Source organism: Arabidopsis lyrata, assembly GCF_000004255.2.
Source record: "Arabidopsis lyrata subsp. lyrata unplaced genomic scaffold ARALYscaffold_7, whole genome shotgun sequence".
Lineage (NCBI taxonomy): Eukaryota > Viridiplantae > Streptophyta > Magnoliopsida > Brassicales > Brassicaceae > Arabidopsis > Arabidopsis lyrata.
The window spans coordinates 19,186,175-19,205,104 of NW_003302549.1; the positions used below are offsets into that span (position 1 = coordinate 19,186,175).

The 18,930-nt window shown below is 36.0% G+C and overlaps 1 protein-coding gene across 3 annotated transcripts; it reads right to left on the reverse strand.

The window, feature by feature from the left end:
• Positions 1-10,752: 10,752 nt before the first annotated feature.
• LOC9304529 lies at positions 10,753-12,258 on the reverse strand. 3 transcript variants are annotated; one of them, XM_021016817.1, is made up of 4 exons: positions 11,950-12,258; positions 11,466-11,646; positions 11,230-11,375; positions 10,753-11,139 (listed from the first exon to the last, which is right to left on the reverse strand). In XM_021016817.1, the coding sequence occupies exons 2-4, from the start codon at positions 11,638-11,640 to the stop codon at positions 10,834-10,836; spliced, it is 627 nt and encodes a 208-aa protein (XP_020872476.1). In that variant the 5' UTR covers positions 11,641-11,646; positions 11,950-12,258; the 3' UTR covers positions 10,753-10,833. The 3 variants fall into 3 exon arrangements, with proteins under 3 accessions (XP_020872476.1, XP_020872477.1, XP_002870465.1); XM_021016818.1 differs by having other exon boundaries at positions 11,236-11,375; positions 11,466-11,654; XM_002870419.2 differs by having other exon boundaries at positions 11,466-11,654.
• Positions 12,259-18,930: the final 6,672 nt, after the last annotated feature.

The window sequence follows — 18,930 nt, forward strand, 5'->3', positions numbered from 1 at the left end:
GATTTGATTTAGGTTTTAAGATTTCGGCCATGGCTTAGTGTTTTCGATTTTGAGTTTTAGGTTTAAGTAATACAAGGTTTTTGATCTTTAAGCTTTTAAGGTTTTGTTTTTACCTTTCACCAATTGGGGTTGAACGAATTGAACCGGGAGCTTAAGACCTCGGTAACTCACGCTGTCGATGAACAGTACCGATGAACAGTGTCGATGAACAGTATCGGCGTGAACAGTATCAGCGAACAGTGTCGATGAACAATATCGGCGAACAGTGTCGGCGTGAACAGTATCGGCGAACAGTGTCGATGAACAGTATCGGCGAACAGTGTTTTGCGATTTTTAGGGTTAGGGTTGTTAAGAGCAAACTCGTGCTGATAACATGTTGTGAAACTTATTGTTGTCTCATTCCATTCCATGAATAATGATACATATATATAGGCATATAAACCTAGGGTTTTAGAGTACATAATGAATAACCCTGATGGGCTTATTGGACCCGGTTATAAGTCCAATATGATGTATTATAACAATACTAATTTATATGACTTTTAATATCTGCCCCTTTTAATATATTATTTATTGCCCCTAATTTTGTTTTTTTTCTAGAGATACGTTTCTATTTTCCAGTTTTAACTTTTACTAAAAAGTCCACTTCATCTAAAAATAAGCAGAGCCCAATTGTGTTTATTTATTTTGTTACAAGCCCATTTTTCTTAAACACAATGTTAGGGTTTTATTTGTTTACGAAGTAAACGTGCCTCAGTGTAACGTCGTCAACTCTGATATTTTCTGGTTCTTCTTTTTCGATTTCAGTCAAATTTTGATTTTATTTGTTCTCACTTCTCATCAAACACAAAATCTCCATTCAAGGTAGTTCTCTTCTATATTTAATTTTTCTTTTATTAGAATTTTATTTTGTTTCTCTTACTCTAGTGTCTCTATTTTTTACTTTAAGTTTAGAACATTGTTTTTTTCTGTAAATTTGGTTTTCAGAAGTAAAACCAAAAACGTTTTATTAGACAAATTTACAATTTAGAAAAATAAGATGTATAATATAGAATTAAAAATCTGAGGCTACTACGATGATCAATTTGATCATTATAATTGGACTTAGTGTATTTGTTTAGGAAAAGTTAGTTTATAGTGATAATTTATTATTTTGCAGATATGTCAATAGACCAATATTTCAAACCAACAACATCTGCTTCAAATTCTTATCATGATTTGGATAATTTGCCGTGGAATCCTGCTGAAAGAAAAAGAATATTAGATTATCATCCAAATCAAAGGGACGAGGTAAGACGCAAGTACTTAACTAGAGGTCCATGTCAACCCTATGATCATATTTTTCCTCAAAAAAGAATAGGAACTGCATTGAGGCGATTTAATTCTGCTTGGTTTGGTAAATACTCTAGTTGGCTAGAGTATAGCACATCGACCAATAAAGTCTACTGCTTGTGTTGTTACTTATTTAAAGACGAGATACCAAAAAGAGGCAAAAATTATGCGTTTGTGGAAGAAGGTTTTTCTCTGTGGAATAAGCCTGAGACATTAAGGGAACATGTGGGTGAAACGCCCAACACATTTCATAATATTGGTGCTAAGAAGTGTGATGATTTGTTGAATCAAGCTCAGTCTATTGTGCATGCTTTGCATAAGCAAGATGATGTGGTAAAAAAGGAGTATCACATCCGGTTGAGTGCTTCTATTGATGCTTCTAGGTACTTGTTGAGACAAGGGTTACCTTTTCGTGGTCATGATGAGTCAAAAGAGTCTACTAATAGAGGAAATTTCTTAGAACTCATTAAATACACTGGTGAACAGAATGATGCTACACGTAAGGTTATTTTAGAGAATGCTCCAAAAAATAACCAGATGATTTCTCCAGTGATTCAAAAGGATATTGCGAATTCTTTTGCAGAAGAAGTTGTTAAATCTATCATAGAAGAAATTGATCATGATGTGTTTGCCTTGTTGGTTGATGAGTCTGCTGATATTTCTGACAAGGAACAAATGGCTATTGTTTTCCGATTTGTTGATAAGAGTGGAGCAGTTAAAGAAAGATTTGTTGGAGTTATTCATGTAAAAGAAACATCTTCTTTATCTCTGAAATCTGCAATTGATGGACTGTTTGCAAAATATGGGTTAAGTTTGACAAAAGTGAGAGGACAAGGTTATGACGGAGCAAGGAACATGAAGGGTGAGTTCAATGGGCTTAGATCATTAGTTTCTAAGGAAAATAGTTCTGCATATTACGTCCATTGCTTTGCTCATCAACTTCAGTTGGTCGTCGTTGCAGTTGCAAAAAAGCACTTTGATGTTGGAGGGTTTTTTGACATAATTTCTACGCTGTTGAATGTGGTTGGAGCTTCTTGCAAGAGAAAGGATATGATTCGAGAAAGTTATCGGAAAAAAGTTCAGGACGGAATTAGTAGTGGTAACATTAGCACTGGAAAAGGATTGAATCAAGAGCTTTCTCTTCAAAGGCCTGGAAATACTCGTTGGAATTCTCATCATAGAACGTTAGTGCGTATGGTTGAGCTGTTTCCTTGTATCATTGAAGTTCTTGAGTATATCCAAGATGAAGGAGTTGATGACTCAAAAAGACGTCAAGCGTTTGGTCTTCTCAAGTACTTTCATACATTTGATTGTGTATTTTATATGCAATTAATGTTAGTCATTTTGGGACTGACTGATAATTTATTGATGGCTTTGCAAAGGAAGGATCAAGATATTTTGAATGCTATGTCACTTGTTGAATCAACTAAGCGGGAATTACAGAAGCTACGGGATGATGGATGGGATTCATTTTTGATTAATATTTCTTCTTTTTGTGAGCAACATAATGTTGAAGTGCTCAAGATGGAAGAAGACTTTGTTGATTCAAGGAAGCCAAGAAGAAGAACCAACATAACCAATGTGCATCATTATAAGGCTAATTGTTTCTATACTGTTCTGGATATGCAGCTTCAGGAGTTTAATGATCGTTTTACCGAGGTAAACACTGAACTGCTTATTTGTATGGCTTCTTTAAGTCCCGTTAACTTGTTTCATGAGTTTGACAAGGCAAAGTTGATGAGATTGGCTGGATTTTATCCAGAGGACTTTAGTTTTGGGGATCGTTTGTCTCTTGAACATCAACTCGGAATCTATATTGACAATATTCGCGCAGATAAACGATTCAAGAATTTGATGAATATTGGAGATCTTTCTCGTCTTATGGTGGAAACGCAAAAGCATCTTGCACATCCTTTAGTTTACAGACTTTTGAAGTTAGTTTTAACTTTGCCTGTTGCTACTGCAAGTGTCGAAAGGTGTTTCTCTGCAATGAAACTAGTGAAGACAGCATCACGCAACCGAATTGGAGACCAGTTTCTAAGTGATTGTCTAGTATGTTATATTGAGAAAGATTTATTTGGATATGTCACAAATGACACAGTGATAGGAAGATTTCAGTCTATGAGTGAGCATAGAGTACTTTTATAAAGTGTTATTATATTTTGTTTTTTTTATTATGTGTTTCGTAAGATATTATTTTAAAATATTTAATTAATTTTTTTTAATTTAATATTATTACCACGGGTAAAAAAATTTCCTGGATCCGCTACTGTACACAACCCCTCGAAAAATAATCAGCCCAAAAGGAGATCCCACGAAGGAGTTATTCAGTTTACAAATCGGATGATTTCCAGCTTACCCGATTTGGACATATACGGGTTCATTGGAGCTTTCCAACCAGACCAGAAGGATTTAAGCTATGAAGTAGATTTTCCTACATTCCTGACTCATCAGAGGAGTTCGTAGAATTGGAATCAAGTCAAAACCAATTTTGGTTTAGAAGATATTAATTTTCTAATCCAGATGATTCTCGGCTTGCCTTATTTAGAAGCTGACGGGTTTAGTCACTTGCAAACCAAACTTTGGCGTCCAGGAGAGTTTCTAATACAACTAGAAGCTTCTAATATCACCTCGAGCTTCATTCTCAGCCATTGGATTAAGTGGATTCCATCTTGGCCATTCATACACCAAGACTTTCCATATCTAGACTCAATTGCCTTCCATGCACTCCAACAGCTAAATACATTTAAAGCAAGGAAGACCACGACATTTGGGAGATTCTACATGGACCAGAGGCTTCTCTCACATGGTTATATCAAGAAGATTTCGAGATATAAAGAGGAGAGAACAAGATTTCCTTATTTGGCCAAGCATTGACTTCTAACGGTCAAATATCTTTCAAGATCATTTCCTTATTTAGTCTTTTAATTTCGTGTATTTTGCTTCCTTTTTTTAGTGTTAAGGAACGTTATACAGTAGAACCTCTATAAATTAATACTCGATAAATTAATAAACACGATAAATTAATAAATTTTGCCAGTTCCGAGTCGGGCCAATGTAAAGATTTACCAAATTCGATAAGATAATAAGATAATAAGTTTTTTAAAATCCCTATGTAAAAATATAGTCCCAATAATATCATAAATTAATAATCATGTAAATTTGCATATATATATATATATATATATATATATAATAGTTTTAGTATTTTTCATAAAAATAGCCAAAATTTTTTATAAGTTTTCAAATTTTAAATATGCATAATTTTTTTTAATAGTCGTATAGGTTTTAAAAATAAAACAATTGATGTCACAATTTGTGAATTTTAATTTATGTATATCGTTTGTATAGGTGAATTCAATTATCGTTGTTATTCATTGTCAAAAGAAATTATTCTTAACGAAATATTAAGTGTTTAACTCTAAAACTATAAAATTTATATAACATCCAAAACATTAATTTTATTTAGATCACATTGATTTACCTCATATTTTTTTTAAAAAAATTCACAATTGAATCAAAACTTTCTATAAATTAATAAATATTAATTTATGCTATAAATTAATAAGTATTAATTTATAGCATAAATTAATATCACTATAAATTAATAAAATATCATGGTCCCAATATTATTAATTTATAGAGGTTTTACTGTATGTGTCTAGAGTCGAGCCTATAAAGCTCAAGTCATTTGTATCATTTATGCTCACCCTTAATCATCTAATTTTAATAAACGTTAAGTTTTCTTTCAAAGACAATTTCTTTGTGTTCTTTTCATTTTAAGTTTAGTGTGAGATACACTCTTCTCTTATTCGTCCATGTGATTCAACATTCTTATTCGTCCATTGATTGAGTGAGTCAATCGCATCTATCCATTGTTCCATCCCTTGATTCATCGAGAGAGTGCGTTATAGCCAGCTCGTGAATTCTACATTCCGCAAGTTAAGCTTGGAATCTCTTGATCATTGAGTGATCATAAGTTGGAGTGATTCCAATCTTATATCAATTATAAATATCTGCCAATATTAACACTATATCATTTCTACACCTACAACTCTTCTAAGTACACATATTTCGACGATATTAATATAATATAAAATAATTAAATTAATTTTTTTTAATATCAATTTAAAAATCTAATAAATTATAAATTATTATATAAAATGCATAAATACAATTTTGCCCCGCGGTACACAGCGGGTTCAAATCTAGTATATATACATTTTTGGAGTACACTTAGCAAAGAAATCCTAGAGTTGCTAAGTATTTACGATCCCATGTCATTAGCATTTATTATTTAGTTTTACAAAATTTAAATAAAAGATATTAACCAAACGATATCTTGCCTAATTTGTTTATAAAAATCTCTACACAATCTTTCCATATATCTTCAAAAAAAAAATTCGTGAATTTTACTCCACAAAATATGCATAAAATCGATTTATAGCAAATATTTATATTAACATTTAGCATAACAATAAAACTACTAATTTATAATAATCAAAATATTCACATAGAAAAATCATATAATTTATATGATAAATTTAAAATATATATTAGAAGTATAAATTTAAAATCATTCAAGGAACGGTATACCACAGGTGAGATCCTAAAATTATTAGATTTTATAACAATAATAATTTATTTTCTTGGATTTTATAACACTAATAATTTAGCTAATGGGATAATATAGACGGGTTTATATGGGATGACGTGTTTGGGTCAATATTAATAAAGAACGGTATATCACGGATGAAATCTTAAAATTAACAATCAAAATACAATTGTACAACCTTAAACACAAAACAAAACATATAATATTAACAAAACAAATATAACTTAAAATTTAAAAAATTTAGTTATACAAGTATTGACCCACGGTATACCGCGGAGTAAAATATTTAAAATTTTAAAATTGACCATACATCATTACTTAAAAAATGTATGTTTTCGTATCTATACTTCAAAAATTGAAACTTAAACAGTAGTAATCATACACTAAATAATACATAGATAGGTTTCTACATTTAAAAATACAAACTATCTTCAGTTAATCTTTTAAAAAATAACATTACATTTTTTAAAAAAATATAGCCCCGCGGTGTACCGCGTGTTAAATTCTAGTTTACTATTAATAAAAGGAATTTATTGAGACCTCTCAATCACTCAATGTCTCCAGAATTCTCATAATTGCTCTTAAATTGCCATGTAAGTTTCAAATTTTCTAATTAAATAAGAAAATTGTGTTGCCGCATCAGCTATTCTATAAACATTAATTCTACTCCAGCTTCGTAAAATCAACGCCACACATTAATATTTGGCTCCATTAATAACTCTATTACAATAACATTTCAATGGACTAAAAAATTAAAAAAGTAAAAAACACGTATAATAGCCCAAGAAAAAAATAAATAAATAACCCACATCTTTTAAAGCAAATCCCAAAACTACCTTTCTTTTTTTGGTAGGAGGAGGGAGATGGGAGTGTCTCCCATTTATTAAAAATAAAATAACTTATAAACGGACTCGTTTTGGGCGCGTATACCCAATAACGTCATCACTCAAAAGTGAGTCAATATCATTCGGAGCAACATCAAAAAAGTGAAAGCCAGGAGGCAAAGAGAACGCATAGTTAGCTAACCCGTCCGCGAGACGGTTAGCTAACTCGTCCGCGAGACGGTTAGCTAACCCGTCCGCGAGACGGTTAGCTTCCCTATACACGTGCGAAATACGGACTATCCAGTCCCTCGATAGAAAGCCATGGCACAGACGTACCAGGAACGACAGCGAATGCATCTCACTCACCCCTGTCCTCAGGAAACCAAACACTAACTGCGAGTCCACCTCCAGCTCTAACTGCGTAATCTGCCTCTCCCAGGCTATATACAGGCCGTAATAGACTCCCCATAGCTCCGCGAGCGGTGCCGTGCAACGACCTATATTGAGTGAGAAGCCACCACACCAACCGCCATACTCATCCTGCAAAACTCCTCCCGCTGTAGCTAAACCCGGATTCCCGTGTGAGGCTCCATCCGTGTTAAGCTTAAACCAGCCATTCATTGGCATCACCCATCCAACTAAGACTTCAGCTCGACCCCCCGATGTGCCAACTCCGCTATGTAACTTATGGGCCCGAGTAACATCCCTTGCTGCCTCTTTGATAAAGCAAGTCCGGTCCCGACACTTCCTATCGTTACCAAACACGTTGTCACACCGCCATTTCCAGCTCCACCACACTGCCATAGCAAACACCGTAGCCCACGTACTCTCATAATGCTCTTTCTCATCACTCAAATTATCAAACACCCATTCCAGCAGGGATTTATCAAAGAAAGTGCGTCTCTTCCGTGAGGGCAGGATCCGCGTCCAAATACCATGCATAGCCGGACAATCTCTAAGAATGTGAAGAATCGTCTCAACTCCACCTTTACACACTTGACAGACATCGGAGTTACTCAAATGCCTGCGACTCCGTTCAGCATCCGTCATAAGGACTTGATTACAAACCAACCACAAAAACACTCTTACTCTCTCCGGCGCCGTCACCTTTCAGATACGGCTATAGAATTTTTCTAGATTAGGTCACGGATCACTATTCCTTGTGAGCAAAGAATATGCTGACTTGACTGAGAAGTTCACATCAACACTCTCACTCCAAGATAAACGGTCCCGAGCTCCCGTAACTGTATCCACCACCACTGCCATCAACTCCAACCGAGTGTTCTCCGACACATACGGTGTAATTCTATCCAACATCCAACCATTTCCATCCCTCCATAAGTCCCTTACCCTCAATAATTCATACCCTTGCGGTAACAGTCCAGTAGCCTCCTCCGATAAGATCTTATTAAAGAGCCAACGATCTGTCCAAAATTTCACGTGACCACCATTCCCCACGACCCAGCTCTTACCCGGAATTACCACATCCCGCAAACCCGAGACAATACTTTGCCACGTTGAAGACCAATTCCCCTTCGCTACTAGCCATGAGCCATCCTGAATATCCCCGACTTTGTATTTCTTTTTCACCACCTTAATCCATAAACTATCTCGATCATGAAGTAATCTCCAACCCAACTTTGCCACCAATGCCTTATTCATGTCTTGGGCTGCTCTAATCCCTAGCCCACCCTCCGATTTAGGTAAGGAGATTTTACTCCACGATACTAGATGTTGTTTCTTTTTTTCCCCGCTGCTCCCCCATAACAATGACTTAGACGCAGGGTCCAGCTTTTCTAGGATCGATTTTGGTATACAAATTGTACTCATGGCGTGAACTGGGATGGACGATAGTACAGCCTTAGTTAACGTTACCCGACCCGCAAGGCTTAGAAACCGACTCTTCCAACCCGACAATCTTGACGTTATCTTCTCAAGTACCTCTCCGAACGTATCCTTATTTATTCTCTTTTGTAGAACCGGCATATTTCCCCAAATCACGTGTGGACTTAATACCACTCTCATCCGTAATGAGCTTCTCCAACTCCCGTAATACATTGCTAGAGAAAAATATTTTCGACTTCTCAAGATTAACTTTTTGACCCGATGAGCTGCAAAACTTTTCTAGGACTCGTCGTATGATCCGTACTTGTGCTACCGTCGCCTCCGCAAACAAGATAAGATCATCGGCAAAGCAGACATGTGAAAGCTTTGGACCTCCCTGAGACAAGCTAATAGGCTTCCATTCTTTAACCGCAGTAGATAACTCAATCATATGACAGTCTCTCCATACAAAGCACAAAGAGATAAGGAGACAATGGATCTCCTTGTCTAAGACCTCGCATGGGCTGAAAAGACTCTGTCCGCTCCCCATTCCAAAGCAAATTCATTGAAGGACCCGAAACACACTCCATAATCCAACCCACCCACGCATCCGAGAAACCCGCGGCAACCAAAGTATCCTCCAGAAAGTCCCATCTAATACGATCATAGGCTTTCTCCAAGTCTAGTTTCAACAACATCCATCCTTTTCGCCCTTTTTTGCGACGCATTGAATGGACTGCCTCCTGTACTACCACAATATTATCCACACTTAACCGTCCCGGAATAAAACTCGCCTGAGTCGGTCCAACCAATTTATGCATCACACCCTTGAGTCTCCCAACCATAGTCTTTGTTATTATTTTAAATAAAACATTACAAAGACTAATTGGACAGAATTGTGTTATCTTCTCCGGTTTTGCTACCTTAGCAATCAACACAATGAGAGTATCATTAGTATCACGAGGTAAGATACCCGTAGTAAAGAAGTCCAATACAAACTTCACCACCGAATCCCCAACAACTTCCCAACACTCTTGGTAAAACACGGGCTTAAATCCATCCGGTCCCGGGGCCTTAAACTTCCCCATGCTTTTTACCGCTTTCACCACCTCCGCGGCAACAAAAGGTAAGTTTAAATCCCGAACCTCGTCTCAATCCAGCTTTGCAAAGCCTATCAACCACCTCTTCCACATCAGCCATTGAGTATAACCACATCACCCAAAACTACCTTCTTTAACAAATCTATCCAATTTTTTTAGTAACGCAACTCAATCTCTTTAGACTCTTTACATGTCATATGTTAAGGCATCATTATTTATTAACCTTCTTCGTTTCACACTTTTCTTCTCTTTTCTTCAAATAGAAATCTGAAATGACCTTATGGGTCTCTCTCAAATCAGGATGAGGATTCAAGGATCGAATAATTCGAGTTAGGTTATAGTTGGAAACTTGGATTTGAGTCTGATTAGTGTGTCCTATAGAAGTTGGTAGTCGAACGAGAGCGGGAACGCCTTACAACGATATGGGCAAACACAGAGAGACTATGACAGATTAAGTATAATTTCAAACCACCTAAACCATAATTTTCTTCACGTTTAGACAACCATTGCGTAAGATTTTCATATTATAACTCTAAATTATGGTTTGAAATCTAATATGATATGAAACATTAGATGAGTTTAAACACAAAATAAAAAATCTTCTACAAAACGTCAAAGTGGAAGAAGAAAAAAATGAACTAAAGAGGACTACAAAAGTTAAGAAAGGAATAATGAAATGAAAACCTTATGAAAATAAAAAGTAAAGAATAATATAATTGATTATAACAGAGATGGTTAACAAAAAAAAAAAAAATCTTGTGAGAGATGAATATGATTGGTTTACGCGCCCTAGACGGATTAGTGTGTAATTTTATTCATTTTTATTTATAAAATTTTGGTACTTTACCAAAAAAAAAAAATTCTTCGAGACGACTACAAATAAATCAGACATGGTTAACAAAAAATATTCTATTAGACATTATATAGATGAGAAAAAACTATATAGAGTAACTAATAGATCAACAGTATCATATTCGTTATATTTATTAAAATGTTAAATATAACATCAAATGTTTTTTTTAATGTATAACTAAAATTGAATTTAAACTAAAGTTAATCAATCTAAAAATGTTGATTATTAAATATATTACCGGGTATAGCCCGAATTTTCTACTAGTCTAGGTAATAATCAATAAATTTATAGCCGCCGCCTATTTCTAATACGGCGCATAGACGGCCGCTTGAACTGTTTTTTTGAACGATGATTATTAGGCATTACATTGCCAATACGGCAAAAACAATAATAGCATAGTACACCAAGGATTCCACCAGCAATAGAGTTTACTAGGACGCTCATATCAAGGCATGCCTTCAATTTAGGGTTTATGAGGAAAATCATGTTCATGCATGCAATCGTTGTATGGTTTGGCGCGAGTTGATCATTGTCCAGTTTGGGCTCCATATCATCCATGTGGAAGCAGACATGTTGACATACGGAAACAATCTACACATAATATAACGACAATGGTAAATGATATATAATTGACACTAAATAAGTAAAGATTATGCAAAAGGATGCATGATTAAATGGTACCATAACCTCATCAAAGTTGTGAGAATCAAAAGTCGACACAGCTTTCAGAGTGGCTATTCCAGGCCTCTTTGCCTGGATAACTCCATAGAATGACACAACCAAAATCCTCGTATCTGAGCTGAGCCACTTGTAATCATGACCGGATGCTTTTGCGCATCATATATATATTGAACATCAATTAAGATCTCATACTCATGGCACTTAATAGTCAAACAAGGAAACAAAAGATCATATACCTCCTCTCACAGCTAGATTAATCTTCTGAGAAACATGAGGGGCCCATTGGTCTGGTACCTCCTCTGGATTCTTATGTCCATTAGAGTAAGCATATTCAGAAGAAGCTCCTCCTAGAGAAAGCATGGCCATAACCAAAAAGCACAATGCCAGACGACGGACACAATTGGCCCTCATTCGAACCTAGAACACTAATTAAACACAAAGTCAGATTTGATACTGGAGCAGCAAAAATCTAATGAATAAAGCCCAACGTTAAACTTAATATATACATTAATTCATTTCCGATTATGAATTCCTGAAACGGAACAAACGTATAGGTCCCTACTCACGAGAAATCCGGTACGGCAACCGAACAGCATAAAACCCAACCATTCTATTCTAACACAAAAGAAACTAACAACAAGAAGAGAAATCACGCAGCCATGTGGTGAGCACAAAGCGAACTATTCTCAGTAACTTAAGATATCGGAGAGACATTTGTACCTCTTAATCCAAATATCTGCAGAGGAAGGACAAGAGAGCGAGACGGAGGAGAGTCGGCAAAGATCGATGGTGGACTATATATTAGGTACGTGAAAAATAAAAGATCAATTTGTTACATAACACTAAGGGGGTGTTACTGGATTGATGTTTTCAAAGTTTTTTTTAGCTTAACCGATTAATTTGCAAGTATTTTGATGAGTTTTGACCAAGTCACTTCAATACACGAACACGATGGAATTTCTCTTGTATATTGGTATAGATTTTGACTGAGTTCCCTTTCCACTACAACCATATCCAAGGATTCCTTGCCAAAAAAAAAAAAAAAAAAAAAACTAATTTAGTTTTAAAACATAATTTTAGTTTCCCTTTACAAAATAGCTAACCAACGTTTCTAACCAATTTTCTTTTGATACATAAAATATCAAAATCGCTCGATGTTTTATGTGACATACTCAAAGGACGAAACGATTTTTCGCAACCAAAACTAGTAACGCCAATAATATTCAATAAATGATCCATGAGTTTAGATGACAAGCTTCAACTCTTATAAATCCTCTATGTTTTGTTTTATAACTTTTGAAAGTCCATGTTTTAATTGTAAAAGCTCATGTGTTTGCCCATTAAATACCACAAAGCTCAACACGTAATTTAATTTTTCAATAACGCTAGGAAATAAAATAACGATAGTTTAAAGTTAGTTTAATTTCATAGAGTTAATAATTGATAGAGTTTAAGAATAGAGATATATTTGGTGGTAGCAGAGATATTTGTTTCATAGAATCCTCTGACAGATTATGATGACTTTACGTTAACTCATATAACACCGTGATAGATTTAATTTTATGTGGTGGTAGAGTTATGTGACATTGTAAAATAATATATATGTGAAGGAGGGTTTTATGTAATTGTGGTATACTAAAAGAGCGATTTAGAGTTATGTGACAGAGAAATCGTAATAAGTCTGTTACAACATGGTAGAGTTAATTATTTTGACAGAGTTATTTCTTAACTCTGTCATAACGGGGCAAAGTAACGGTTTACACAACTAGCACGTTTGAGTATTTTTTTTGGATGCATGTGGTGATAGAGCTGTAAGAAATTGTTAGCGATCAGTATTAAAGAGGGCGAACATTAAAAAAAAAGCGAAAGTCTTGTTTATCCTTACATAAACGATTTATTACGCCGGAAACATGTCTTGTTCCCCCGAAGCAAACATTTTAGCAAAAAAGTGTTGTTTATTCTGAAATCTATTGCTGTTTCATCTGGTGAAAGATGGTAGAAATTCCACTGGTATGTGGGAAGTGGAAATTTGCAAAAACCCGTTGGTCATTTATTGTAGATGAAAGAAGAGGTTGCAGGGTACTGTCTGCGAAAGCAGGAAGTTCGTTTGAAGATTTTTTGGCAATGGTGTACGAGGATTTCGGGTTTGATAGAAAGGTTTATGAGGTTAAGCTTAATTATAAATTGCATACGATGAACTTCATCGTGATTCAAGAAGATACTCCTCCGGTTATTGTATGTAACCGGCGCCAGTTAGAAGGATTTATCCGGCAATGCAAATCCGAAACCGTGGGGCGCCTTTGTGTCCAAATCGAAGAATATGAAACTGAAAATCATATTTTTGGCCCGGATGTATCACCTGAGAAAACAGAGTCCAAAGAAGAGCAGTATTACAAGAGTAAAGCAGCAGCGAAACAACCAATTTATACTTGTTCTATGGAAGGTGAGGATGAGGACGAGAGTTACAGGTTTGATTGTTGGGATGATAGTGATGGAGCAAGCTCTGGGGATGAAGATTACGGTAAGTCTTATAAAATTTCTGATGAGGAAACAGATGATGAAGATGATGATGATGAAGAAAACTTAGAAGTTGAACAAGAAGAGAACGCAGAGGAAGCAGAGGTTAAAGATGAAGAAGATGAAGAAATGGTAGATGTGCCAAAAAAGAAGAGAATAAAATCGTTCCAATTGACAAGAGGATGTCGATTACTGCAAAAAAGTATGTGCAATTACTTTGTGGAGGTGTTGATATCGCTGTTGGGCAAAAATATGAATCGAAATTTCAATTGGTGATTCGAATGAAGATAATCAGTGTCTTACAAAAATTTGACTTTGTCGTTGCTCGGTCTACGCCTCTAGTTTATGCTGTAAAGTGTTGGGTAAAAGGGTGTTGTTGGAGAGTTATAGCTTCAACGATTGATGCATCTGGGAATTTTCACATCAAAGTCTATGTGAATCAGCATACGTGTTCTGTAACAGAGCGATCCGCCCGTTGTAGACAAGCAACCAAGGATATACTTGGAGTACTTTACAAGAATTTTGTTGGTGGTGTAGGCCCAGGCGTACTCCCTAATCATGTATCTGAGGCGTTGAAACTGCGTTATGGCATCCAGATAAGTCTATTTACTAGGTTTCCATATAAGTGCTCACACCCGTATTGCGTTGGTAACTATATGACATAAACTTTCAGCTTACTAGGTTGGATATTGGAAATCTCATCGTACACTTAAGTATGCACGTGAATTAGTTAGAGGTAGTCCGTAAACTGGGTATAAAGACCTTCCAGAATACTTATACAGGATTAGATTAGGAGAACAAACCCCGGGACCCTTACCAGGCTTGAAGTAGATGAGTTAGATAGATTCAAGTATGTTTTCATTTCATTTGGTGCTAGCATTGATGGCTTTACTTTTATGAGGAAAGTTATTGTTGTGGATGGTACATTTTTGAAGGGGAAATATTTAGGGACCTTGTTACTAGCTACCACACAAGATGGAAATTTCAATATATTTCCCTTAGCGTTTGCTGTTGTTGATTTAGAGAACGATGAATCTTGGGAATGGTTCTTCAGACACCTAAGCTGTGTTATTCAAGATGATCATGGACTAGCCATTATTTCGGATAGGCATAAATCTATTGCAAAAGCTATAGGGACTGTATATCCACAAGCTAGCCGAGAGATTTGCACATACCATCTACACAAAAACATAAAGCTTAGATTTAGAGAAAGTGAAACATTTGGATTAGTGAAGAAGACGGCTACAGCTTATCGGTTAGTAGATTTCAATGTAACTTTTGATATTATTAAAGCTTTGTATCCAGACCTGCACAGCTATTTGGTGCGGGCAGATGTAACTACGTGGAGTAGGGTTCACTTTCCAAGAGATAGATACAACTTCACAATAAGCAACATTGCTGAATCATTAAACAAAGTGTTAAATCCTGCTATAAGGTATCCCATTGTTAAATTGTTAGACGATATAAGATTGATGTTAACTCGATGGTATGCTGCAAGGAGAAAACATGTTGCGCTTATGACAACCGTTCTCACTAAAGGAGTTGAAGAAGCACTATAGGTATTACATAAACATAACTTACTTTATTTTAAACTGTCAGCCTTTATTTTTTGATCCATCTATTTTAATTAATGTATCTTTCCTCTAACAGTCCCGAGTGATTCGCACTAGTAAGCTAAGTGTTCAGGAGATTGATCCCCATCAATACGAAGTGAAGAGTGGGGTGTCTATGAATGTTGTTAGTTTAAAACAGAAGTAGTGTACATGTCGTATGTTTGACCTCGACAAACTGCCTTGCATACATGCGATAACCGCAGCTGAGTCGGCTCATGTATCAAGGATTTCAAAGTCCCATCCTTACTATCGCTCAGAATACTTACGAAATGATTATTCAAAATCTGTAATGCCAAAGGATGAGGCGTGTTCTGTACCTGATTCAATAACCGGGAAGTCTGTCAATCCACCTTTTGTTAAGGTTCAATCTGGGAGGCCGAAGATGTCACGGATTAAAGGTCATTTAGAGGTTGCATCACCGCCTAAAGTACCAAGGAAAGCATATGCTTGTTCCAACTTTGGAAATGTTGGCCACAATCGGCTGTCTTCCAAAGCTTAATACATTTGATGATTTGAACATATCTCTACTGTTAGTGTTGGACCAATTTGTAAGAATACATTTGTTTTCTCTGTGTGTTGTTGTTTTCAGTTAAGCAATCCTTAATATAAAAAACAGAGTTGTTACAAAAAACAGAGAACTACAACATCATTGGGAATGCAATTGTTCTTATTGTTCTTAACAAATTTCATGAAAAAAGTGTTACTCTCCAAAAAAATAAGCTTACACAAACCCATTAATTCCTCAATCACAACAAAGTCTCCGCTAGATGAGCGACTAACTCTTTCAGTTTTTGGATCTCTTTACCATTACCTTTCAAATCTGAACGCATTTTTTGTTGATAGTACTCCAAGCTTTGAATCTTTTTGTGATTGGTTTCAACCTCCTCCCTTAAGTTAGTCACCTCTTCTACCATAGCTTTATCCCAAAGTTTCCGAATGTGTAACCCATCATTCTACAAAACAAGAATTGTATATCGAGATCAATTATTCTAAAACAAGAATGATGCTATCTATATCATGAATTTACCTTATACACGTTGCATTGATAGTATCTCTTCCCTTTGTCACCATCGTCCTCAAAGATCTTGCCGAGGATGCGTCCACCACAAGGACATCTCTCCGGAATTCCTTCCATCATTCCGACTTCTTCTAGTTGATCCATTATCCTCTTAGCGTTCTTCATCTCATCATACCACGGGTCTCTCTCACACAATCGATCCATAATTGAAAAAAGAGACAAAGATTGAAGAGAAGGAAAATGTTGGAGCGATTTCTCAGAGTAAGAGCGATATGAACCAACTTTACTTTTATATAGTTTCATATAGAAGACAGATATTAACCTAATGTTGACGTTTTAGTAGACTCACGACGACCATGTGAGTGAGTACATATAGGGCCGTTTTGGAATTAAAATAGTATTGTGTTATTGGGATTTTATTAAAAACAATTAATTCGGCCCATAGAAATTTAAACATATGCCCTAATTTTTAAAAGTCTTCCGATTGGGCGCCGAGAAAACCCGTCGGAACTCAGTCATTTCCGCTTCCGGAACCTATGCAGATTCTTCTTTGGTTAGTTTGATTCGCATTAGAATATGATAAAATCTTTGGGGGTGTTGTTGTCAGGAATGGCTCGAGTTAGAGACCCAAAGGATATAACAGTAGAAGAACCGGGGGAAAAGTATCCTTCGAGCGGAGCTTCAAATGGTTATGATGTTGCTGTAAGCGTTCTGACAGAAGCTTCTTCAGATGCAGCTGTAAAAGTTCTAATAGAAGCTTCTGATGCTTCTGAATTGGATCGAACAGAGGATCCTGTAGAAGGATTAAAAGGAACAGAAGCTGTAGAAGAAATGGAAGAAGTAGCTGATAAAGAGGAAAAGGAAGAAGTACGTAATTCAGAAGACGTCGATGGTGAGGTAGAAGTCAGTAATGCAATAGGAGGTGAGTGTGAGGCAGAAGTGAGTATTTCAATTGATGTTGATGAAGAAGAGAGACACCAAGATGATGCGCGAGGAGAAAGAGGTAGTGCTGATGAGGAAGTCAAGAGAAACATTGATGCTGAGGATGATGATGATTCCCAACCACTGCCACCAGAGAATATGGTCTTCGGTCCAACTGAGTACATCAAGGTCTGTAAGGTAGGAAGTAGATATAAATTGGGCCAAACAGTGGCAATGATAGAGGGAATTGATGCAGAATTGAAGTGGTTCCGTAATCATGATCAATTTAAGCATATGTTCCACATGCCCAAGGAACCAAATCATATGTTTTAAGGCATGTGGATGCTTATGGTTCGCACCGCTAAGACGGAGATGGTGAGAGAGTGTTGGTTTGTGGTGAATGGAGTGCCTATAAGGTATTCTATGAAAGAGCACGCGTTGTAATGCGTACTGTTAATCTTCAAGAATTTTTCGATCATGGTGAATATGCACATGAGGACTCGATATACATGCATTTCTTACTCAAGTGCTTCAAGTATGGAAACCCGACTTCCAAATACATGAAATCTCTCCGGTTTCTAACACAAAAGGGTCATTCACAAGAAGCAATCGATTGTCTTGGTGAATCCGCTGACCATAGCATTTTTGGTCATTATGCATATGGCTTGTTTCTCATTTGCTGTGGAGCAGTTGAAGACGGTAAATAGATATTGGACGGATTTTTTACAAAGGGTTGATGACCTTATTGAAGGAGTCATGATCGCGGAACATGTCGAAACCGAGATTCGTGAAATGGGTCTACTTGGATTTTGTCTCTTCTGAGAATATTTTCAACCATCACAACTTCGCCCGGTTTACATGTTATACCATCCTATAGATATTCTCATTTGCAAACATTGTTTTGCCTTAACGTACGCTACAAGGTTACGTACTATGTGTTAACCAACCTAAATCTTAGGCATCATTATATTAGAGTGTGTTTTACGTTTAGTAAGGCACTTATGTACTCGTATTTTCCATTGCTATAATGCTGAACTGTGATGTAAAATAACTCTATGTCGTAATTATGGTTTTTGATGTGTGTCAAGTTAAATTATATGTAATGTCCCTCCTTTAATTTAAATACATCTCTCTAAGTAGAGTTGTGTAATCAATGTAACTACACTATAGTCACAAAGTAAAATGTATCTATAACAAGAATAAGATATTTTACAGTCTTTCTAACAAGTTCAGTTCGCTATGTTTGTAAGTTCAGCATAGTGACTCTGTATCCACTCCATTTCAGAGGTGGTAGCATTTATGATATAGTTATGGCTCAGCTGCTAAAGTCTATTCTCACCCACTGTAATTAAACACAAAAAGATCTAATTTTTATCCATCTATATACACTACAAGGAAAATGAAGCATCTGTAGCGCCCGAATAATGCTATATAACTCTACTGTAGCGTTTTAACAAGCGCTCTATCATCGCCCGTCATAATAGGTCGGAAACATATTATAGCAGTTTTTTGTTATGCTACCATAAAGTTTGTTATTACAGCGCTTTTCTTTATGCTATAAGTAATAATATAATATCGATTAATATTCGATATTAAATAATACTATTGACAGCATATTTATTTTGCTACATA